This window comes from Adelges cooleyi, unplaced genomic scaffold (assembly GCF_023614345.1).
Source record: "Adelges cooleyi isolate 19-005CV unplaced genomic scaffold, UGA_ACOO_1.1 ACOO_flye_CR_arks_rails_tigmint_CR_PRNA_30, whole genome shotgun sequence".
Lineage (NCBI taxonomy): Eukaryota > Metazoa > Arthropoda > Insecta > Hemiptera > Adelgidae > Adelges > Adelges cooleyi.
In genome coordinates this window covers 16,009,911-16,035,274 of record NW_026095971.1, presented here as the reverse complement: position 1 = coordinate 16,035,274, position 25,364 = coordinate 16,009,911, and the positions used below count along the sequence as shown (strand labels likewise).

The 25,364-nt window shown below is 30.7% G+C and overlaps 4 protein-coding genes across 8 annotated transcripts; 1 reads left to right on the top strand and 3 right to left on the bottom strand.

The window, feature by feature from the left end:
- Positions 1-1,263: 1,263 nt before the first annotated feature.
- LOC126839397 (uncharacterized) lies at positions 1,264-2,475 on the bottom strand. The gene is made up of 2 exons (XM_050574715.1): positions 1,543-2,475; positions 1,264-1,338 (listed from the first exon to the last, which is right to left on the bottom strand). The coding sequence occupies exons 1-2, from the start codon at positions 2,473-2,475 to the stop codon at positions 1,264-1,266; spliced, it is 1,008 nt and encodes a 335-aa protein (XP_050430672.1).
- A 559-nt stretch (positions 2,476-3,034) lies between these two features.
- Positions 3,035-8,689, bottom strand: LOC126838775 (uncharacterized). 2 transcript variants are annotated; one of them, XM_050573466.1, is made up of 4 exons: positions 8,569-8,689; positions 4,507-4,575; positions 3,880-3,969; positions 3,035-3,109 (listed from the first exon to the last, which is right to left on the bottom strand). In XM_050573466.1, the coding sequence occupies exons 1-4, from the start codon at positions 8,575-8,577 to the stop codon at positions 3,047-3,049; spliced, it is 231 nt and encodes a 76-aa protein (XP_050429423.1). In that variant the 5' UTR covers positions 8,578-8,689; the 3' UTR covers positions 3,035-3,046. The 2 variants fall into 2 exon arrangements, with proteins under 2 accessions (XP_050429423.1, XP_050429422.1); XM_050573465.1 differs by lacking the exon at positions 8,569-8,689 and adding an exon at positions 5,831-6,816.
- Positions 8,690-10,743: 2,054 nt separating this feature from the next.
- On the top strand, positions 10,744-22,009 carry LOC126837994 (glutamyl aminopeptidase-like). 4 transcript variants are annotated; one of them, XM_050572047.1, is made up of 16 exons: positions 10,745-11,000; positions 11,060-11,294; positions 15,546-16,073; positions 16,135-16,396; positions 16,469-16,639; positions 16,721-16,818; positions 16,898-17,032; positions 17,117-17,278; positions 17,346-17,568; positions 17,629-17,753; positions 18,338-18,541; positions 18,621-18,840; positions 18,909-19,038; positions 21,371-21,484; positions 21,565-21,673; positions 21,747-22,009. In XM_050572047.1, the coding sequence occupies exons 2-16, from the start codon at positions 11,145-11,147 to the stop codon at positions 21,891-21,893; spliced, it is 2,778 nt and encodes a 925-aa protein (XP_050428004.1). In that variant the 5' UTR covers positions 10,745-11,000; positions 11,060-11,144; the 3' UTR covers positions 21,894-22,009. The 4 variants fall into 4 exon arrangements, with proteins under 4 accessions (XP_050428008.1, XP_050428004.1, XP_050428005.1 ...); XM_050572049.1 differs by lacking the exons at positions 10,745-11,000; positions 11,060-11,294 and adding exons at positions 15,070-15,088; positions 15,156-15,229; XM_050572048.1 differs by lacking the exons at positions 10,745-11,000; positions 11,060-11,294 and adding an exon at positions 14,996-15,229.
- Positions 22,010-22,890: 881 nt separating this feature from the next.
- LOC126837995 (complex I assembly factor ACAD9, mitochondrial-like) lies at positions 22,891-25,262 on the bottom strand. Its single transcript, XM_050572052.1, has 2 exons — positions 23,026-25,262; positions 22,891-22,942 (listed from the first exon to the last, which is right to left on the bottom strand). Exon 1 carries the CDS (start codon positions 24,958-24,960, stop codon positions 23,278-23,280), a length of 1,683 nt encoding a protein of 560 aa, XP_050428009.1. The 5' UTR covers positions 24,961-25,262; the 3' UTR covers positions 22,891-22,942; positions 23,026-23,277.
- Positions 25,263-25,364: the final 102 nt, after the last annotated feature.

Sequence of the window (25,364 nt, the reverse complement as noted above, 5' to 3'; positions counted from 1 at the left end):
TTACAGCTGCTCAAATTTGGTATTCCGATCTTGCGCCGTGCAGCGGACAGGTCGCTCTAATTATTTAAAAAAAAATTCCATCATTTTTTTGTTATAATATGTTTTTACGCTTTGTGTGATGCTAAAATTTAAAAAAAAAAATGTAATTAAAAATTCAGGATCATTTTTAACGAATAATAACTATTTTTTGTATACAAAATGTCTAGAAAACAATATTTATTATTAATTAAGTAATCATAAATAATACACTTTAATGTTCATGCAATGGCCAGTAAGTTAAGGAAAAAAATGCGCCAAACCACAAGTCAACCGAATTCACTACGTGCGAATTATTTATTTTTTGACAAAAACACGTTTAAAGTTGCCAAGTTTTCGGCGCGCGTTGTTGGTAGAAACCCTAAAGGACAGGAGGTTCAGTGCAGTTGGGTAAAGCACGCAGATGTAGGTTGAAGTGGATATGAAAATGGAGATAGAGATGGAAGTGGAGATGCTGATAGAGATGTGGACGGATACAGACTGCAGTGTAACTTTTATATTGTCATATTATGATATTATACTTCTGTTAAGAAGAGAGTATAGGAGGTAAGAAATTGTTTGGTAGGGGAGAAGGGTTGGGCGGTAGGGGAATGGACGGAGGATGAATTATATTGTATCATAATAAAATATAACTATATAAAATATAGTTATCTATATTTTATAATGCCAAAACATATCCATGATATGATTCAGTGATGTTCCACTAGGCACAATTTTAAAAGTCCACCTACGTACAGCTCACAAAATTATACTACTATTAAATTTATTAGGATAATAATTGGTGTTTATACTTCTAACATAATATAAACGTAACGCCTTTTAAATAAGAAAATACTAAGGAATAATACAAATTTGTTTTAACTAATAACTTAATCCATACAAATGTTAAAGGAAACCGTCCCCACTATGTCCCGACCCTACCATGCTACATCCCCACTATGCCTCGCCCCACTGTACTGGCTTTTTTGAATGTTACATTTTTTAATATAGGAACTACTTAAGAAACTGTAATACACTATTATTGGTAGTTATGGCTTATTTCAAAGTTGAGAATGGGTGGCTTAAAGTTGGTTATTATTTTATTAGCTTCGTACTAACTTGCTAAGTACTCTATGACAACCGCTTTTTGTCAACCCTTTAAAACTAAACCGCTGCTTTCCCTTTGCCTTAATCTTTTTTAGAGTAAAATGTATATTGAAATTAGGTATAATATATGGTATAAGTAGCTTATACTTGCACTGCCATCAGAATGAACTTGACCCATTTAGTCCTTTCGGCCCTGAGAGTAGTGCACGTTAGAATCTGTTTAATGATTTAAAACAATCAGCGTGTGATAAGGCAACCGAACACGTATTTAACTACCAATTATAAACCTACTTATTTTGGTTCAACTTTACACTATCTAAAATGTATTATTATAATTACAAATTTCTAATCAAAATTACTTAAAACCCTATATTTACTATGTTTATATTTGTTAGATTGTTAGTTTTAAAAAAAACTCACCTGCTTCATCATGGTATCAGCTACCATTACAATCATGTAGAACCGATATGAGTATTGTGTCAACCAACCATATATAAATATGCTTGATCGACTCCGATAGTTCAACAAATTGAATACTTCGTAGTAGATATCAAACAATGCCATTACGCACAGTGAACATAGAGACAAACACATCGGAAGGCCAAACAATTCGGTGAGATTGGTAACCGCTTCACGGATCAGCCGATGTCTGATTCTAAGGATTTCAACAACAGTGGCTAGTTGTCTTTGTCCTTTCGGGGGACTATAAAAATTTATAAAGCTAGTAATCCGATGTTGTCGGTGTAACCATCTAGGGTGATAACTTTTTTTTAGCTGCACGTTCGTAGACAGTGGGAAAACATTTGACACTTCGTCCTTGAGTTGCTTCAAGTCGGCGTTTATACTGCTAAACTTCAAGTACAGATTCCAGCACTTTGACGCAAAATACAATTCCGAAACGGAAATAAAAAGATTTTCTACATACATAACTACGAAAAATATCCAAACTAACGTGTTTGTATGATTGTTGTACATGATTCTCAACCGAAGTACATTTATAGGAAGGATGATTGTCAATAAGGAGACTGTGACAGTCCACGTAAATATCAAATAACTGCGGCGGTCCTTCCGGGTGACTGGTGAGTAGTTACTGTACGCCTCCACGTTATTGTTGTACCCCTTCATCGAAAAACTGAATTTGTAAAGCATAATCAAGCACGATACAAAACAAGTCGCGGCAACGAACCTCGAATACATTCCTGACAGGGATGTGAATCCTTTGTTATTGCAATCAACTCCGTCCATTATACACGGCATCCACGAAGAAACCAAAAAGTTGAAAATACATGATATCAAAACTGTGCCTCCGGCAATGGCATATATCACATGACCAATACATTTCATTAGAGACATGATTAATTAAAAGAAATCTGTTGAAAACGCCTTGTCTACTTGGCCATTAATGTATCATAAGCCAGTAATCGGCTGTCATTTATCCGTTCTGGACACTTATTTAATGTATTATATACATACTTACTACGTAGATAAAATAATTTATTACTTTATGGTATACTTACATTTATTATGACAGTTTAATGATGTATTTTTAAGAAACAAATCTACCTATGATAAATTATCCCAATGTTTGCTCATTAAAATAATGTATGAGTTTTTTCGAAAAAAACTTTTATACTCAAAACTCAAATTATCACAGTAATTGCATAAATATAGATCACATCGTTTATTCATGAAAACTATAGAAAATAAAATACAAATTTAAGTTTAATTTTACATGTTTAAAATTATTCTTTGTTGAGAAGGACAGTAATTATGTTTATACAGTTAAAACTACAAACAAAATATTATTAAAAAAATACGACTACTTTTAGAATTTAAAATATTAGTTGTTTTATCATTAATAAAAGTAAGTTTTTTCGGTTAAATCGTTCTAACTATGGATGTTATTCTTCATGTTGTATAAGTTTTAAGCCATATTAGAATGAAACTGAATTAGTATAAAAAGGTATGTGATTCCAACAGTTATTGTCTGAAAAAATGTTTTAAAACATAATTTATTATTCAGTGAAAATATCCAAGAAATCTATTAATTATAAATATCAACTATGCTTGACAACAAATAAACTTTGAACAATTAAATGAAAAAAAGCGTTTCCATTGAATTACTCTCCGAACGTCTTGAAAGTAATAACAATTGTTATTACAAGACTTAGGATTAGTTTTACTTAGTTAACTCATTAATTCTATTTTATTTTAAACGGGAACCTCGACCTATTTGCATCAACTGCAACACTTCTTAATCAATTAAAAATGTATTATTAAAATCCCCTTGTTACGTTACAGATAGTTCAACTCTCAAGGAACCTGTCACTATTAAAAGAGTCCTAAGAAAAAGCAATATAATCAACATATTACACACATTTTTTATAGTATTAAATTTCGACTTTATATTTTATACAATTTATATTTATTATTTATAACGTTTTTTTTATATATTAACCCAAATTTCATCATTTAATTAAGTATCTACAAATACTAGTTACTAATTGACTATAAAAAAAAATAAATACTTGTTATACTAATTTTTCCGGAAAAAAAATAAATATATATTTAAAAATGTAAGTTTTTTAGATTTTATTTTTTATACTTGTGTTTACAAGTATAAAAACTTACTACATAATTACTAGGAAATTCATACTTTGTGTTAACATTGAAATAATTTATATTTATTAACGCTAATTGATTTTGTAATAAAAATACAATATTTTTTTATTTTAAACACAACAATTTATTACTTACAGAAGTTATGAGATGTGTATTTAGTATTACACAGTCAAACGCTTTGAAGTTGAGTGAATGATTGTTTATCTGCATCAAAAATAACTGCAACTAAAGATTTAATGATTTAAATGAATTACAGGTTAGTATCTCCTAATTAAAAAATGTATAGTTCTTGTTTGATTATTGTCCAGAAAATGTAGTGTATTCTTGTAAAACTTATCGTATATTAGAGTTAAAGTTAAAACTATTTTCCATTAATTTTTGGAGGGCAAAGGATAACCTAATTCATTAAGTACTAATCAATAAACCCAACGGAAAGAGGCCAAGAGGAAGGCCCCGTCAGCGATGGCTCGATAGAGTAAACATAGATCTGGAAAGCTTGGGAACGACAAATATTGAGGATGCGGATGATCGGGAACTGTGGGTGGATGTGGTAAAAGCGGCAAAAGGCTTTCATGGCCTGTAAGCCAAAAAAAAATACATATATACATGTTTATTTTACAGCTATAAATGCTGCACTACAACATGCCCCTTTAAACAAACATTTTTGGACATGTGTGCGTAAAGTATATAACTTTTGATTAATCATAAGTCATTATTAAAACAAACAGGATTTTTAAATGGTTTTTGAATTATGAAATATACCTCATATTTTGTGTTTTTATCCAAATTTCGATGATCTGCATCAGTAATAATCATTTTTGTTTTCAGAGCCTAAAAAAGTGTAATACACATATTGTTACTGGCAGCATTTAATAAACTAAATAAATAATGGTTGTTATTGTGCGGCTACTTTAAAACACTAATGCCGGGTTGCGTGAATATTCCAAAGTATAACCCGTAAGTATGATAGGTACTAGACTTTAAATGTGTTACAAGTATATTATCCATTTATGAATTTATAATTATGTGTGACGCATTTTAGTAATTACCTAACATGGTAGTATAAGGTAATCTTAATTAAAACAATTATCTAGTTAAATTGTATTAAAACATGCTCAACAATTTTTGTTTTACTTGAAAGTAGTTATATTTAACATTTTTTTAGGAAATTTTTTAAGTTGAATTGTTTATACAATAAAAAGGTAAATACAAAAAAAAAACTTTTGGAAAACGTATAATATGCATACATTTTATAGGATTTTTTCCAAATCCGAAACTGGCTTTAGATTTTTTCTAGCACGTCCATTTGTTTTTAAAATCGCCTACAATGTTGTAAGCAATTTACAAAACAAAAGTCAGAATTTTCTAATTGTCTTGTGTTTAAAAAAAGCCATTAAACTCGACATTAGTTAACAGTAAACAGTATGAGAAAATACATAAAAAATAGAATTTAAATTTGGAATGCTCTCCTCAAACATAATAAAAATCAAGTTACGACTTTTTTCGCTGCGGCAGTCGGTATTATAATAATAATAATATATTTATTTATTTATTTATTTATTGTATACGGGCTGGGCCCTTTATATATATATATATATATACATGCATACTTGTACAATTTAGAAAAACATTAAATACACAACTGAACAGCAACTTATAAACTAAACAAAACTAAATATAATTACATAAAAAATTAGACTTAAAAATTAAAATTAAAATTGGGTTCTACATTGGCATTTGACATTAGCCGCCGTAATGGCTCATTTGCCAAATAGTTTGTGGTGGCACGCGGGATGTAAAAAAGAGCATTAGTTCGCGATGGACGTTGAGGCACTTTAAAGCAAAGTAGTGTGAGGAGAGCAGACGATTCCACTTTACCCTTCAACAGCCCATCAATAAACCTAATACCAGCAGTGCGTCTCCGCTCGGCCAAGGAAGGTAGGCCAAGTAAATTAGCTACAGGGCTATAATCGTGCGGTGGACAAGGGATTTTAAGTAGGTAACTAGCAAAGCGCAAAAACTTATATTAATTGCTAATCATTATGAATGCATACAGTTTTAAAGTAAAATTATTATATTTACGTACCTCTTTGGTGGTATAATGAGCCGTTATTGTAATTAAAATATACCGTAATATGTATTGCAATAACCAACCATAAATTAATTTTGATCTGGACAATGTTCCACTCATGTGAAAAGATTCGTTGTAAATATCAAACAGAGTCATTACGCTCAATGCACACAAGGAAAGTCCCAGTTGTATTCCGAACAAATTATTTAAATCGCTAATTGCATCTCGAGCAAAGGCATGTCTGGTCCTGAGTTGTTCCGCTGTATATGCTATCTGAAGATTATCAATACACCTTTCGGTGGACGTACGTTGACACAGAACGGTCGCTCTGGTCGAACGCAACACAATTGGATACCTGTTGTTGATCATTATTTTAGTTTTTAGTATTTCTAATGCTTGGTTAATATCACACAACTTCAGGTGTACCGAGAAGCACAGCAAGAGAAAATGAGTTTCCATACAACACATACTCCAATTCTGAATGTATGCACATAAGAAGAATACTATCAAATATGTAACGTCACTTTCCGGCTCGTACTTGTACATCAAATACAACCGCATGAAATTTATAGGGAATATAATAGCCATCAAGGTGATCATCAGGTATGAATACGTTCGAAAACGTTTAAGATAGTCGTCACTGATTGGCCAACTTTCTTCGTAGGCATCGCTTCTCTCTTTGTATTTTGTCAGATTCCTCTTGACCTTATAGGTCAAGGTCAACCGCGATAGTAGACTAGTACATGCCAACACCCTGGTATACAATCTTCTCAATGCGGTGGACATCTCATCATCGCACCATCCGTCCAACATGCAAATGCTCCACGGTGTAATAGCAATACTGAGTAAACAAGTAATCAGAACGAGTAATGTGAACACGATTTGCGATCGGTTATAGTCGAGCTGAATTGAAAACATTCCGCATAGCTTCCAGTAACTAGATATTAAGCACATTAAGTTGAACATTGTTTAACGCGAATATAGTCACTGCTGTAACTGCTTCACGGAAAGCTGGTTCGTTGAATGATACATCATGCTTTTCGACGCTCCTTGGCGTACACTATTTACTAACTAACTACTGGCGTACGCTGTTTACTAACTCGTCAAAAACGTTTTCTAAGAGTACCTACTCTAAAACTGTTGTATGTTATAATATTATTATACATTCACTTTTTAACTCTTTAATAATTGGATATTGTTTTTGGCTTAATGAATAGTAAAATACGTTTTATTAGATAGTTAAGGGTAGTGTAAAATGTTAAGTACAAAAACGTTGAAGTAGCATGCTCCAATTATTTTTTGTAGGTTTCGATTCTACAAGTGTTCTTGAAACACCTCTTGTCTGGGAGTTTTTTTCGATCTAAATAGAGATTTAAATAGGGTTTTGCCGTTCACAAGAGAAACACTATTAGTAGCAAGACGCTTTTTCCTTGCCCTGTAAAATTTTAATGTTGTGACTTAAGTCGTTCTCACATAATCGATTCATAAACAAGGTGAACAACATTATGATTTCGAAATTAGAATCGATTAGGTTCATTGGAGAACGATTTTAAATTACCTATGTTCAAAATTTCAAATCTCTATTTGCCGTAGATTTGGATTGGCATCGCAGACAGAAATAGGTACATGTTCAATAATTTAAAGTTAATTATATTTGTAGATTATTCCAGTGTACGGTTGAACAGTTTGTTAGTTATAGATTTTCTTATAAAAACGTAATTTACACGTTTTATTAAATTAAGCGAGAAACTCTTAATTTGCAATAATTATATTTATATAACCTATAAGTATAACTTATAACTAGCATACACTTTTAATAGGACGAATGATCTCTACAAAATCGAGACGAAAGATGCGATCTATCTTTAATACGTCCCTCCCTTCTCGCTAATTGGATCCTTATAAATCTACTTTTATAAAATCTATAAGAAATCTAGAGCTAATAAACTTTATTTAGAATTACGATAGGCGCAAAATTTAAAAATCGAAAATTAATCGGGCACCAAAAAAAAAAAAGGTGTTGATAAAGTATATTGGCCCGCTTTATCTCCAAGCATGTGGCTCATAAATATTAAGAATAATATAGTATAATAATTTGTTCACAATCAAATAATAGTCAAAGCAATTTAATAATTTAAGCATGCGAAATAAATTATTGATATTTTTTCTTTTAATTGAAAAAATTACAATGCGTTCTCGCAAATTGCAAAATTAAATGTAAATAATAAACAAACAGTTTTATTTACAACACACTGAATACAACTCATGTGGGTTATGAAATAACAACGCTATAATATTATACTCTTTTTGTTTACATTCACTACGGAGTTCTATTTCCAATGGCTTAATCATTATCTACGTATAGTTTGCTTATTTCAAAAACTACATACCTAAATAGAAATAGTATTACACTGTTATTGTTATACAATTAAAAACGTACCACTAATTTTTTTTTTTTAGTTTTTGTTTTGTGTTATAAAGAATTGTTGATATATCAATATAGGTACACTTCCAATTGGAGCACGGGATATAAGTTTTCTATCTATGTATAAACTATAAATTGATTTTTCTTATGTAGTATTGCACCTATACAAAATAAACAAACACTTATGCTTTATTGAGGGCGGATAGCAACCTCTTACCTTTGCTTCGAGTTGTGTGGAAAATGGATATATATCCCTATTATAATTTGATACCCTTCAAATGAAATTTGTTTTATTATATCACCTACTGCGTCTTATAAGCATACTCACTACATACATAGTTGTTGTCGTTATTATTGGTTATTTCCCTGTAACTGTGAGGTGGAGTTGAAATGGAAATATTAGTGATTACAATTTCTAACACGTTAAAAAATCATTATAAATAATTAAGTACTTATTGTTATCAGTAGTTATGATTTTGTTCTGGGGAGATAGATGAATTTTTGAATAAACATAAAGTGGGGGGCAACGTCTCTCACACTCCTCATGCAAGTTTACTTTTTTTTTTAATATACTACTGTACACAGTTATGTATTTTATAATATAATATACATTGAAAATCTGAAATAAATTAACTTTATTGACTTGGAAAACTCATTTTTTTAAATAATAATTTATAAAACAAGATCTATTTTTCGAGTTCCTTACGCTAGTTAATTAATTACTGCCTCAGTGTCAAGTTTTATATTTTTACGAACTGCCAACATAGCTTATCCATTAAATCTATCCTGTTTTAAGAGAAATAATAGTAATTTATTATTAAAATGTGTTGACAATTATTTAATCACAATGCATAAAATGTTAGCATTTTTTGTTCTTACTTCCCACATGGTATTTCTTAAACACGTGTTTACTCTTTTTAGAGTGGAAAACATCTGCTCAGGCGTGGTGGTAGATACAGGCAATGTGCATAAAATGTTTATAATTTTAAAAATATTAGGGAAAAATTTTAGCATCACACTCAGTAAGAGCTTGAAGAGCCTATTTTAGAACTTTATTAGTTTTGCTAATTTTGCGCGTCCACAACTTCAGCTCAACAAGTGAAACATCAAAATTTTGTATTTCTGGAGAGTACTTTGTTATTTTGATAAAAGTATCAGTGTTGTCACTTTACACATGAGACGTGGGTAGGTATGGGCACAGAATAGATAAAAGTATAGTAATGGGTACATTGCGTCATTGATTATCAGACCCTAGTTATCACTAGTTATCATACAATTAAATATTGGAAAAAAACTAGTTTTCCGCGTGGCTTATTGCATATGATAGGTACAATTTGAAAACTAAGATAAGGACGGGGTAGGTTAAAGCTATTATGTTTCTACTTTACATATATCATAAGTCTAACATAAAAAAAGAACGTGGGGGGGGAGATCTATCCCCATCATCCCCCCCCCATAACTACTCCACTGATTGTTATTACTAAATAGTATCGTTATTGCTATTCTAGAAAAATATCTGAGCAAGACGTGTGGAGTATATATGTATAGTGTACCTATATGCGTATACGCTTATGTTGAAAAGTGTACAATTTTTGTTGTGATAGGTACCTTGTCAAAAGTATTCAAAACTTATTTTCTTATTTGTAAATAAAAATTGTGCGACTTCAACAATTCAAACTAGAAACGGTCTTTAAAATTAAACTAAGGTATTTATTTAATTTCTAATAGAAATAAATGAGGCCCTTAAGCGTAAGCGGATACCTCTGATTAGGAACCTGCCATCTAATTACATCTTATATCTCGAAAAGTAATTGATCACACAGAGGTGCAAGTAACGTCTGACACGAATCTAAAATTCAGCGCCATAGCCCTACAATAATAGGAGGGTCAGTACAATTCGATTCTGGAGTCTGGACCAAAACAGGAAAGTCTTTAACAAAAATATTATGATAAATAATACAAAATATATTAGAAAAAAAAATGAATATACAATTATTTTGAGTTTTAAGTTGGTTTAGATTTTAACCTAAAATTTTACTAACAATCAAGGGTCCAGATATAGTTACGGGTAAAGTACTCAATTTTCTTTCCAACAAAAAAAAATGTTTTTTCTGAAGCAAAATACCTTTTATCGAATCCGATTACTGTCATTCAATATATACACCTGATTACAAATGGTTAATGCTGTTTCTTAATTCTTTTAACATTTTCGATATAAGGTACCCATAGAGAATTTATTTGCAATCGAACCTCATGCTGTGGTACACATGCGTCATTGCTCAATGTTCTTAAATTCATAAATCGTTACAATAATTATTTATGGCTCTCTCCGTCTCATTTTCCTACCTCCCTCTCTATCTTACTCTCGCATTCGACACGCGGTTATTATGATGACCGCCGGAAGGTCAATTGCTAAATTGATTTTAAATTAGTTCCACACTTTCTCTGATACCGCTAAACTTCTGTCAGCGACAACCAGGATTACGATCCACCACGCAGTGTACAAAAAACGTCTGTCGACAAGAACAAAAAAAAAATCGTTTTCTATTCGTTCAAAGTCCGTTTAAATTATAATAATTATACAATATACAATATTAGGTATATTTGTGCTCGGTTATCGCCGGTTGTTCCTGGTCGGCGGTCGACAAAACGATCATCAATATTTACACCGGTCGGCAAACGAGAGCTAACGAACGCGCGCGGTTGTCATGATTATTATTGTAATTGGTTGTAGTTATTGTTCATCGATAACAATCACAGGTATTATATTATATTAGATGTAATCTACGCGTTTGCAAAATATCATATTGTTTAATCAGGTGCATAACAAGATAAAACGTTTTATTGCTGAGCTTCGTCGAGTGCGGTTGTTTTAAAAGTTCCGGTTATTCGGTCAAGGGAGAGATGGCAGCTATTGTTACGTCGCTTAGACTTTCCAGCTCGTTGATTTTGATCGCAGCAATTATCGTTGTAGTCATTGTTGCCATGAAAACGGATAACGGCGGTTTAGGACAATCGTACAGGACCCCTGACCGATTGACTCGTGACAAACCGGTGAGCAGTGTATATAACATACGTATCCGATGCGATCCTTCCCATTAAAAATCAGTGTTTGGAAAGAATTTAAGAATGTATTCATTGATTCATTCCTTTTTAGAAAAATGGCAGTGCATTCGTTTTACAAACTTTATCTATGCCATCTACCTAAAGTATAGACTGTGCTAGTTTCAAAGTCTAGGGGTTCAACAGATCACGGGGAAAAGATTCTCTTCAAAATGAAATCCAATCACTAACAATTTTTTATTAGTTCATTTAGACAAACTGTAATCATACTTGTAAAATTTTAGAGAAAATTCGAACCCACATTATTGGCTATCAATGGATATAAAAATTACACAGTCGACATACACGAACAGAATGCCAAGTTGTTCTATTTTCGATAAGAATGCGTTCTTTATTGGTCTTACTCCCATCCCGAGATTTGAAAAACAAATTTTCCAGAGTCCTCTTTTAAGAAGCAAAACTCAAAAAACAAACCCATTAAGCGTAGACAAAAAAAAAATTAAAATTTTTTTTATATTGCAGTATAAGTTAACCCTATACATTGAATTTTTTTAATCATTCAAAACGGGGTATAAGTAATGAAAAAACCCACATGTATTTTAGTCAGGGCCGTCTTAGACTATGTAGAGGCTCTTTAATAAAACAAAAAAAAAACCAAAGGCAGATAAAATGGCTTAGCTATAACTAGTAAATAATAACTTTATGAAAATAAGTATTTCCGGTATATCAATTTGAACTTCATTAGGTTAATATTTATCAGCGTGATAAAAGCGTTAAAAAACAATTTTAACAAAATATCGGGGTACAGTAGGGACGGGGACGTCACAGATCTACAAGAATTATTATAGCTGAAAGTGATAAAATCACTTTTAAATAAACGCCAGTAGTAGCAGTAGTAAGGGAGGTCTAGTGTACACAGATCAAAATACAAATATCGATAAAATCATTGTACCTAATGACAATTATGTGCTTAAAAATACATTTTTAGAATTAGATACCATTAGAGTTGATCGTCTTTCTATAAAAATGTATTGCCTTAGTTACCCAATTATCGTAATTAACCATAAAATGAAAATATTTTTATTACCTGTTGTCATTTACACATAGCTACCGGGAAATTAACTACGGTCAGTGTAATTTTTCCCTTTTCTTTTTGGGGTTTTTCGTTAATAAAAAAAAACAAGTTTGACTGCAGATTTTTGAGAAAATTGTATATGTTATAGTTCTATTCTAGATCTACCTTAAGTCAAATTTTCAGACCTAAAGGCTAAATCCCTAAAACTTTACTTGAATAAGTGAAATATAGAAAATAAAATATATATATCCCTTTAAGGGTGAAAGGATTTATGATATTTTGTTGGTTTGTAAATGTGTACTCGTAGTCTAGGGCGCCCACATGGGGGGGGGGAGGACAACTTCCCCTAGCTTCTCTGCAAGTTAAAAAAATGTATATTCAATATCCCAAATTTTTAAAATATATTACAAAATCATAGCCAGCCCTCCCCCCTGAATTTTCATCTGCGGGCACCCTTGTCAGTAGTAATAATGTACTATGTTTAAAGAATATTCCATACAAATTTGGAACTAAATCGACTATTCTTAAAAAAGTTATAGGGTATCGTAATTTTAAGTTGAAAAATATGTGATCTTTTTGGGCGTTTTTCTCGATTGTGAAGGGGAAAGAGTGAATTTTTTTAATGTTTGGCCTATTTAAATACCTTTTAAGTATGATTTATAATCTATAAAAGTTGCTACACGAAGAAATCGGTTCAACGGTTTAAAAAATCATATCGAGGGTCTAGACACAAAAATTAAAATACATAATTGTAAAAACAATACCTTCTCAGCTTCGCATAGAAGCTAAAAATGATAACTAAGATGTTTAAAACTTCTAAATAGGTAAATTCAAAAAACTTTTCTTCAGTAATAACAACGACTTTTAACCTGATATCTCATGCCCTAAAAAGTGGGTAATCGAAACCAGAAATAATTAAACCAAACCAAGTATTCAATACCAAGGGCGCCCTTGCCCCCCTTGCCCTTCCATGTGAGCGCCCTTAACTTAAAAACAATTATGAACACTCGAAAACCAATATCTAAATTAAATAATTTGGGTTAAAACTACCTAACTTGGTGGATACAAATAGTTGGGTCTAATGTTTTAAGCCTGCGGTCTATACATATATAATATACATATATAAGTCTGATACAAAGTATGGGACACGTACGCAACTGCTAAATTACATCTTACGACTCACATTCATCTGAATGTGAGGCGTGAGATGTAATTATCTTTTTGTAGCTAGCTTTTTTCACAACTAGTCTTCACTTTGCTTCGGGCTTTTCCCCTGTAGACTTTTCGCGTTTAACCATACTCAAGTGGCGTATTTATGGGGGGGGGATATGTGGGATAGATCCCCTCCCTTGCCCTTTTTTTTTATAAGACTTAAGTATACACAGAACAGATCCCGTATTCTGTAATCTGTTAGGCGACTTACTAATCTACTAATATATGTAGGTATATATTTTTAACAGTTAAATATATACCGATATTTATTCACTTTGTTATCCTGTGAGTGATATCACAACATTAACAAATAAATTAAAAATAGGACCATCCTGGCGAAACCGGGTAAAACCTTATGAATAAAATAAAGTATAAATATTATTATGTTCATTGTTATTAAATGCCTTACACTAACACGGGAGTTACTGAAGTCAAAATCTTCAAAGGTAAAAGGAGCTAAACCCAATTTTATTTTTTGATGATAGACTATTTTTGGCTAGGACATGAGCATATTTTACATATTTTTGGGGGACTATTATTAATTTTGGGGTACCTTGCCCCCGAAAAAACTAAAAAAGTCTATGATACTTTAAGAAAAATTAAGCTCCAAAAAAAATATTTCATATCCCTTCCCTCGAGAAAATTGTATATACGCCTCTGACCATATTAATTTTATAACTTTTATTTTTATTTGGTTTTTTATTAAGTCCAAGTTTGACCAAAGATTTCTGGGAAAAATATACATGTTGTAGTCCTACTCTAAATCTACCTTCCGTATAATTTTTACTTTTTCTAGTCCCAAAATTAAGCTCAAAAAAAAGAAATAAAGAAAACGTTTCTACTCTAATAAAATACAACTGATTTTGTAAAACTAATAATTGATTGTTGTACCTATTGTCATCCAGAATACCTACGGATTATTATTATTAAAAATTAGTAAAATCCGGTAACTCTACTAGGCAATCATTCAAATGATTTGAACGTTATATATCTATTCGTCCAAAACTCGTTACCCAGAACAAAACTTATACAAATGATTCGTTTGTTGAAATTTGAATTAAAAAAGGTTTTAATGAATTTTGAGTAGGCAATTTTCCCAAAAACGAATGTTTTTTTTTTAATGTGTTTACGGGTGAAAATTAAAAAAATATTAATATTAAAATTTAATATAAGATGTTATGATAACATACGAAATCGATTAAGTTAAAACTTAAAATGCAACTGAAGTAGTAATCAATGTTAATAATAATAAATTGTTGATTAGGTCACCAAACCTTTAACTCCGGTATAAATTATGCCGGTACTGGTAGTTAAAATAACATAATATTATTATCACATAATAAAATACCGATGACCAGTTATAGATAAGTTATCAAATTATAGAATGACTGGATCTTTACTCTTTAGTTAGTTTTTTAAAACCTTTATTATTTCATAGTCACTTAAAGTTAATAAAAAACTGTATTTATAAGTTTTAATCAATAGCCATTACCCATTGGTAAATCATTAAGTCATTATTATTTATTTAATGAAGTGATTAATACTCAGCAAACACGTCTTTTTAGGATATAGTAATTTTTACTTATAGTAATTTAACTATAGTTGGTTTTATTACTATTTTATGCAGAAAATCATGGAGGTGAGCAATAAAAAAAAAGAAAACTATTGTATTGTTATTATTTTTCAAGTTTTTATTTAGTAAATATTTTACTATATTTTGTAAGTCAAATATCTGTAGTAAAATTACTGAATTAAATTTTTAAAAATACTTTTCTTATATTATTAGTAACACTAGAGTAATACATTTTTTTTTAAAGCTTTTAATGTGTTTTTACGAAAAATGTGTTATAACAACTTTTGATATTTTACTACAAATCTTAACAATATTACTGTATTGTTTTTTGATAAATTTTAATTATTTAAAGTAATTTAAAATTATTATTTTTCAATTTTAGATGGTTATGTCTGGAAAACCATGGGAATTAACACATCGTCTGTCTCAGTACATTCGTCCAACACAGTATTTCATTAATTTACATCCAAATCTTGAACACGGAACTTTCACAGGTTCTGTCGACATTATATTGACATTGGATAGTACTCAAAATTATATTAAATTACATTCAAAAGGGTTGAATATAAAAGAAACTGTATTGAATTCAAGTGTTGTAAAAGGTTTTCCATATTCTGAACATGAATCTTGGATTGTTGTTCCTGACAAAGCTCTGAGTGTTGGAGAACATAAACTGCAATTAAAATTTGAAGGCAGTTTAACCAGTAAAATAATTGGATTTTATCGTAGTGTGTATACAGACATTGAAACTAAGGAACAAAAGTTTATAGCTACATCAAAATTTGAACCCACTTATGCTCGTCTAGCCTTTCCATGTTTTGATGAACCTCAACTTAAATCAAAGTTTAAGATAAGCCTTATTCGGCCATCTAGTAATAACTATATTGCATTGTCCAACATGAATCAAGAGGTATGTTTTGATACATTGTGTTTAAAATTGTCTACAACACGCTTTATATTTTACTTTATAGTCTGAAGAACCGAATGTCCCGTCGAATGGATTGACATCAGTTAATTTTGCGAATACTGTACCAATGTCTACGTACCTTGCGTGTTTCATAGTGTGTGATTTTCAATCGCTTGAGCCTGTTATAGCAGACCAAGGATTTCCATTAACAGTGTATGCTAGACGTGGACAATCAGACAATATGAAATATGCTCAATTTGTTGGTCTTAAATCTATAAACTTCTATGTAAACTATTTTGGCATCCAATATCCATTACCTAAATTAGGTTAATAATTGTGTTTATTAATTCAAATACAGTATGAATTACTCATTTTTGACAATTTTCATTATTATGTAGATCTCATAGCGATTCCAGATTTTGTTTCTGGCGCTATGGAACATTGGGGTCTTGTAACTTTTCGAGAGACGAGTGTTTTGTACAAAGAAAGTGTTAGTTCTATTACTAACAAAGAACAAGTAGCATTGACTGTTGCTCATGAGTTGGCACATATGTGGTTTGGAAATCTTGGTAAGTAAATAACTATTCATACATTTTGGTGTTAATCTGAAATTGTGAAACTGCCATGTAACAATTGTCCCTATTTTTCAGCCACTATGAAATGGTGGAATGACCTCTGGCTCAATGAAGGCTTCGCTTCGTACATGGAATTTAAAGCAATAAATGTTGTTCATCCAGATTGGGATGTTGTAAATATATTATTTATAATTTTATTTAAAGGTAATTTTTGTAACTGTACATTTTTTAAACATCTTATTATATTCTCAGGATACCATTTTTTTGGTACATAGTTTGCAACCCGTACAATCTTTAGATGACAAACTTAGTTCACACGCTATTGTTCAAGATGTTTCTCACCCAGATCAGATAACTGAAATTTTTGATCGTATTTCATATGATAAGGTAGATTTAGAATATCTATTGAATAATTTATCTAGTTCTTTGTACCTTAAACTTAAGTATTTTTAAAATTTTAACTATTTGAAGGGATCTTCTGTTATACGTATGTTAGAAGGAATGCTCGGGGAAGAGGTTTTTCGAGCCGGCGTTAGTGCATATTTACAACGTCATAAATTTAGCAATGCCGAAACTGATGATTTATGGGCAGAATTACAAGCTGCAGCCCAAAATTCTGTTGATGTAAAAAAGGTAAATAATAGGTAATCTATAATGTGGTACAATATATTTAAATATTACCTACCTAAAATATAATAAGGTGATGGACACTTGGACTCGTCAAGCAGGATTTCCAGTGGTATCTGTTGTTCGAAATGGAACTAAGTTATCATTGACTCAGCAGCGTTTTTTGGCTGATCCAAATGCTGAATATTCCTCTGATGTATCTCTCTACAAATATAAATGGGAAATCCCAATCACTTATATTACTTCAAATGATAAAATAGTACACAAAGTTTGGTTGACAAAAGATCAAAACACTAGTAAGTTTTAATAAAATATGTAGCAAGATTAAGAATTATAATTAATTTTTTTTTTTAAAGTCAATATAGATATCTCGAACGCAGAATGGATAAAATTTAATCATAGACAAGTGGGATATTACATGGTGAATTATTCTGAAAACGATTGGGCATTATTGAGTCATTTGTTAAAAAACAATATTAACGTAATTGGTTTTTATAAATTATAATTATAAAACATAGTTCTTATTTTATTTACAGATAATGTAGATATAATGCATAAAAGTGCCATGGAATAGCTTGAGATTAAATATGTCTAAAAAAGAATACTTATAGTAATGTGGAGGTTATATGTAAGTGGTAGAGACCAAAACACAATATATTATTTTACTTAGAGAACAATTGTTAACTAAAGTAAATCAATTTAATGATGTATTTGGGATAATTTATAGGGAACATAATAATAAAAACTATATGGCAAGTTAAATAAAATGTGGTTTAATTAGGAGCGGAAAGAGGCTATAGAAGTGCTGTGTGAAAAAAAAGTGTTATTTTGAGTGAAAGAAAAATGTAAAATTGTTAAAAGCAATTTGTAAAGATGGATCGAGAAGTAGAAGGTATTAGGAAAAAACATGTAGCTGGATATTTAGACATTCAGATGTGTCGAATAAATAGAGCAATATTGATGAACATAGAAATTTGTAAAGTAAAGATTTGGTTGGCTGATCCCAGCTGTTTTTTTGAAAAAAGCTAGGGAAAAATAAAATACAAGTCATTATTTTATTTTTAGACTCTTAATGCTGCTGATCGATCAAATTTGATTCACGATGCATTCAGTTTAGCTGAAGCAAGCCATTCACCATACAGTATTGCTCTAGATATGACTAGATATTTAATATCCGAAGACCATTATGTACCATGGTATGTTGCGGCGTCTAACTTGATCAATTTAAGGATAAATTTATATTATCGACCAGCCCATTACAACTTGGATGTAAGAAAATACTAATAGCTAGATAAAATATGTTACAGTTCTAATAATAATTTTAAAATATTTTTTTATATTTTTATAGAAATATATTCAAAACTTATTGGTTAGTCTTAAACAAGACTTCTGGAACGATTCAAATGACAGAAACTTTTTGGAACGAAAAATACGAGGAGTCATTCTTAATTTGGGTTGTTTAGTTGGTTTGCCGAGTTATCAAGTAAAAGCTTTGGAACTATTTAAAAAATACTTAACTGATAAAGTTAAGCCAGATCCAGATATAAGAAGTGTAGTTTACTATTATGGTAATCAATAAAATTTTAAAAAAAGCAAGTATCTGAAAACATTTTCTCCACCGCTCATTTATTTTTAGGAATGGCTAGTGGGAATGTTGACGAATGGAATCAATTATGGAAAATGTATTTAAATGAAAACGAACCTCAAGAAAAAGTAAAATTAATGTATGCTTTAACCGCTGTGAAAGAACCATGGATATTAACCAGGTTAGTCTCATATTTAAGATCATTAGATTAGATAAAAAAACTTTTTCCATTTACTTTAACATATAACAATATTATTGTATACAATAAAAAAGAAACCACCACTTTGTGGGAAAATTTTGACCAATGGACTTTTTTGTTTAGTTTGTCCAAAAATGGACCCCTAGTTTTTATTTATTTTTAACTTTGGCGCAATCTCAAACATCAAAAATAAGTGAAACATGAAGATGAAATTTTATAAAACTTTTCCTATAGAATTGGACACCCAAAACAAATGTTTTCATCATAGTTTCAAAATGGGATAAGTATTGAGTACAATAAGTATTTTTATTTTCAAAAAAGCAATTTCTCGTAAGTACCACCGAATTGGTAATCATTACTCTGGAACCAAAAGAAAATCATATTTTACCTATACCCTGTTCGCTAAGAGAGCATGCCGCTACCCAATGAAATTTAGCTGTTCTGCGCATCCCCGCGCCGCACCCAGTGTGACTAGCGTTCCCCCCGGAGTGCGCCCTGTCTGCCAGCCTTAGTCTTCAGTCTACATGCGCAAACCCGGCATGCTCTCTCAGCGAACAGGGTATAGACAAAATTCCTTTTCTTTTTTAAATTCAAGAAGCATTATTTAATATTAGTTACAGACATTTTTTTTACTGTTGTTTTTAACTGCTTTGTATTTACAATTTTTGTTTTACTTAGATTGTTGTTTATGTTTATGTTTTGTGTGTGTATATTGCTTTTATTAAAACCTATTATTAAATTAAGGTTTAAGGTACAGTAAATGCAACAATATTTGATACAAGTAAATTGGATGTATGATTATCGCTGTTGTAAATTATACAATGTGCAACTACTCATGTTATCACAAATAGCGCGCCCACTGGAAAGTTAAATACAAAATTTCAAAAGAAATACTAATTGTACTCGGCCCATTTTTTTATTATGATGAAAACATTAGTTTTTAGTGTTCAATATTTGAAGAAAAAAAAAGGTATATATTTTAAAAACATCTTTCTCGTGTTCCACTCAATTTCAAAATATTTAAGACATTAATAACATTAATATATTATAATGTTGATTTATTTATTTATTTTTGCCCAAAAGGCACAGGAAGTTCAGTAAACAATAATACATATTAAATTTTAAATGAATTAACAAATGTTTTTACAAATAATGACAGGAAAATTTTCACAAGACCTATAAAAAGACAAATAAGAATATACATAACCAAATAAATGTAAGATTAACAATAAAATATAATTAAATTTATGATAAAAAAAATCCACTTTATCGCCTACGGCTGTAATGCCTAACGGGTCATTCAAATTTTAGGCCAAAACTAACCAAAAAGTCCACTCATTATAAGAATCCCACAGGGTGAAGCCTCTTTTCAACCGTTTGTCGGCACATTCGGATGGGTATAGCAATTATGTCCTTCCTAATTCTCATCTTAAATTCTTCCAGGCTATGTGGACGATGTTTAAAAACTTTTTCCTTTAGAAACCAGGTGGTCGGGGAACATTTGTCTCAATTTCAGACCTGCGCGCTCACCAGATTTGAGCATTTGCAACTTTTTTCTTTGGGGATACCTAAAGGAAAAGGTTTTTAAACATCGTTCACACAACCTGGAAGAATTTAAGATGAGAATTAGGGAGGAAATAATGGCTTTACCCATCTGAATGTGCCGACAAGCGGTTGAAAACTTCGGCAATCGTCTTCAAGAGTGCACAATGCTGATGGTCGCCATTTTACTGATGTAATCATTAAAACTGAATGTAAGAAACTAGATTATCTACTGAATCGAACAATATAAACCTAATTTCTCTAAGTTGAATATTTTTTTTTCTGCAGCCCTTAAAAACCGATGCATATCTTTTACCCCACCCCGTATATGGATGTCATGTATAGATTCGCCCATAATAAACTCTTATATAGGCGCTTACATACAATAAGGAGGCACAATAAGTGCCTTTTTTTTTTTTTTTTTGAGAAATTGAGCAATATATTATAGCACTAATAGCATTATACGCCGTGTACAAATATTGGGAATCAAAGATTAACATTCTTGCCTCTACATGTCATTAAAAATACATGAACAGATATATGGGTTATATTTTTTCATTATTTAGTTCTTGTAAAATTATAAAAAAAAAAAACTTATTCTACAGTAGTCTGGCTGGTAAAGTATGTTAATTTTACTTATAAAATAATTTATGGTTATTTAATGTGTACAATTGAATAAGACACGTGGAAGTCAAAATCTATCATTCACCTGATTTTTTAAAAAATTTACCATAGTTAAAGCTAATTTTGATGTATTTTTTATTTTCATTAGATTATTACAGCTAGCAAAAAATGAAAGTTATATCCGTTCACAAGATTATTTCATTCTATTAATTAACATGGGGCGAAACCCATCTGGATCTCCTTTACTGTGGGACTTCTTAAGGTAATTATAATTTGATTTTTCAATAAAATAATTAATCAAGTAATTTTATATTATATAATATATTTTTTTCATTATTTAAGGGATGAGTGGAAATATTTAGTAGATCGCTTTACTCTTAATGATCGTGCATTTGGAAGACTTATTCCTTCAGTTTGTGCCAATTTTAACACTCCAAGACGTCTAGAAGAGGTACAAATATTACTAAATAAAAAAACCATACCTCTACTTAAATAATAATTTAACACCTTTATATTGTTTTCAGATGAAAGAATTTTTCAATAAACATCCAGAGGCTGGTGCTGGTGCATCTGGCCGAAAAACTGCTCTTGAAGCTGTATCTAACAATATTAAATGGTTAGAGCGACACGAAACAATTGTCACAGACTGGCTGTCAAATGCCACCAAATAGTTTGGTGGAAATTGGAATAAATTATTATTTAAAATTTACTAACGCTATATAATATTATCTATTATACATGTTTTAATTAATTAATACCAATATATACATTTTACCTTTTGTTCCTATTTGTATTTTATCATTATATTCACCTACCAATTGTAAGTTAAACTAGTTGTTAATTATAAACAACTTTTCTAACCATTTCAATAGTTATCTATTTGAAAATCATTATACTGTATATTTGTTGAATAGTCAATTTTTTATTTGCTATTTGTAGTGATGGGAATTATTATTAGACATACAACATTGTTGTTTTAAAGAAACAAAATAAATTAGGATAAGTAAATAATATTTATTAACAGTGCCTTAATATATGTTACATTCTAAAATAACATTTGTTTATTAGCCTTCAAAAGAAACTTTATTACCTACTTATTTCTCGGCTTGGAAACAATTTACAGTATATTTTTAAAAATCCATAGATTTTAACATTTAAAAAAATATTTAGTATAGCTTATAGAAAAAAAGTAAATAACTTTAATTAGGTTCCAAGTACAATGTTTTACACACATCTGCTAGTTCAAGGTCTGATACTGTTGGTATGCCTCCTGATCTAATATCTGACATAGGACGTCGAGCAAAAGCATCAGTTATTATACGAGTATCATTCATCGGTGGGATAAGCAGCATATTAATAGCTGGATACAACAAAGCTGTCGCCATAATGGCACAACACGTCCACACAGGCAAAACAACAGCCCAATATTTTTGAGGTAAATACGTTAAACCAATAACTGCTAACCAATGACTTGGAATGAAAGCCCATACCAAATATACTACAAAAGCTGTCTTGGATGCTAAATACAAAGCAAATCCATAGTTAGCACGACTTTCAGTTGGCGAGGGTGTATTTTGACGAGGAGCTTCAGAAGTGATCATATTCAACTGATGGGTGTTGGAGATCAAAATTCTTAACAACTTCAGATAAAAGTTTTAGAATATCTAACAAACCGTTAGAGCTTGCACGTAAAGAATTTAGATGAGGAGACTCGAGCTTTCTGAAATGAAGAAATAATAAATTGAGATACTAATTTATAAATGTAGCATGAAAAACAAATAGAAATTTATTTTATAAGCTTACACATTAACATAGTGTCCTTCAACATCACATTTTCTTTGAACTGAATTATTTGGTTCTTTTTCTACTCTAATGGCGTGGTAAATAGCTTTTGCGTGATGTATTGTTTCAGCATTAAATTTAAGAATCCTGAGGTAATTATTATTTAGGAAAGATGTTCAACAAAAAATAAAATTATGCAATTTATTTACATGCACATACATAAATATATATATATTTATATACACGCACAGGTCTAGTTAATATAAACTACACTTAAACAATATTTCTTTTTAGAGGATGTTCTAAGTAATAATCCTTGTCTACAAAAATTTGTTGCCCAAGTAATTTGTATAATGGATCTGTGACGTTGTTTGGAGCATCCAATATTTCAGTTACGGTTTTACTACAGTGAGCACGTGCATTATTGCAAAAAACACTAGCATGCACCAACTCGGTTGGATATATTTGAGAATTTTTACTTGACAAATGTCCTGATACATTATGTAAAATAGCTGACATTGCATATGTATTTAAAGCAACACTATTTATCCGCTCGAGTATCATTTGATAATGACAAGTGTCAGGACCAAGATTGATAAACATATTTTGTACTGCAAACTGTATTCTACTTAAACAATACTCCAGGTCGAGTGCTTGTTTCTTTAATGAAGGATGTAGGTAGCGTTCAATATATTGTTTTAATTTTGGTTTATCTTTTAAAGAACTTTGTATCTTAGCAATATGACTCAATGTGTACTTGGGAAACATTAATGGATTTCTTAATTGTTTCACTTCATTAGCCATAAACTGTCCAGCATGCTGAATACCTAGTAGTGAACCCACTATTGAAAGTAGAGTTCCTCTTCCATCAAACAATAAAGAATCTTCAATATATGAATATGCAGTTTTAGGTAATCCCAAATCATTTAGCAAATCTAAACATGCATAGGTAGATTCAGTTACAAATATTCTTGCAAGTATTTGTTCATATTCAGTTTCTGTTTTATACGAATCTAAGATTAAACTAGTAAAATGTAAAACACAATCCATTGAGTATAAAATACTGTTAATTTTACCAAGTTTTAGTAATTTTAACTGGTTATTAGTGATAAAATCTTCAGAAAATGATTTTGTTATTTTCTTCAACTCTCCAACAGTAGCAGACGCAGATTCTATGAAATCTGCGGTAAATAATATTGAATGACATAATAAACCTTCATTTTCTAATCCCAACATAGAATCCACTTGAACATTATCAAATATAACATCAGAATAACTTCCATTATCAATAATTTTAACACCATTCGATGACTTTTTTACAAGAAATGCGCTGAAGAACTCCATCTTACTTTCTGGTCTATTACATTCATCCATAGTCTTAGCAAGTACTAACAATACATCTGATTTTTTAGCATTGACTACCCAACTTTTTGTTCCATTTATAACCCATTTGCCATTAATAAATGATGCTTTGGTACTTGTATTTTCAACATCATAACCATGTTGACTCTCATAAGCACAAAACGTTGCTACATTTTCACCAGATGCTAATAATGGCAAAAACTTTGTTTTTTGTTCATCAGATCCATGTTTAGTAATGCATTGTACTACACTTCCATGAGCCAAATAATGTTTATAATTTTTTAACCCAATAGCTTTGAAAGCATTTGATATTTCAGTAACAGAAAGTTCCGTACCGCCAAAATGTTTAGGTACTTTTACACCAAAAAGATTTGAACTGGATAAAACTTCAGTAGCTTTTACTTTCAAATTAAATACATTTGTATTGAAAATTCCTACATAGAAACTTTTAGCAAGTGGCGGATTTTCTGTATTGATAGAATAGAAGGCGTCGGGTCTGATATTGCTCACCGTTGCAGAAGCTGCAGCCGCTACAGGGGTGGTTGCATGGTACATGCGGCTAATAATGCCCCAATTAAGTTTACACAACAACATATTTAGAACAACTTAATTTAACTTATTATACTAATTTTACTTAAGGATACACAGTATGTAATTTTTCTTGAGCTGTTGCTTCTCCAGATGACATGATAATTAAACATTCGGTATTGTAATGATCGGTAAAAAAAATACAATTATATTTTTACAGAAATAGAAATAAGTATTATTTACAAACCATACAAATATGAAAAACTGTCGGCTCGTGGCTTCGATTTTACAGTATACGGTTTTCGTTAGCAACTAGCGAGACGAAACATTAAATAAATAGGCATGTTAAATGTTAAAAAATAGGAATTTGTTATCAGCTTTCACAACATGGCTATACCGGTTGCTAGATTATTAAACTCGTTATAATCTATTGTTTTAACTGTACCATGGTCACGGTTTTATCTTTATCC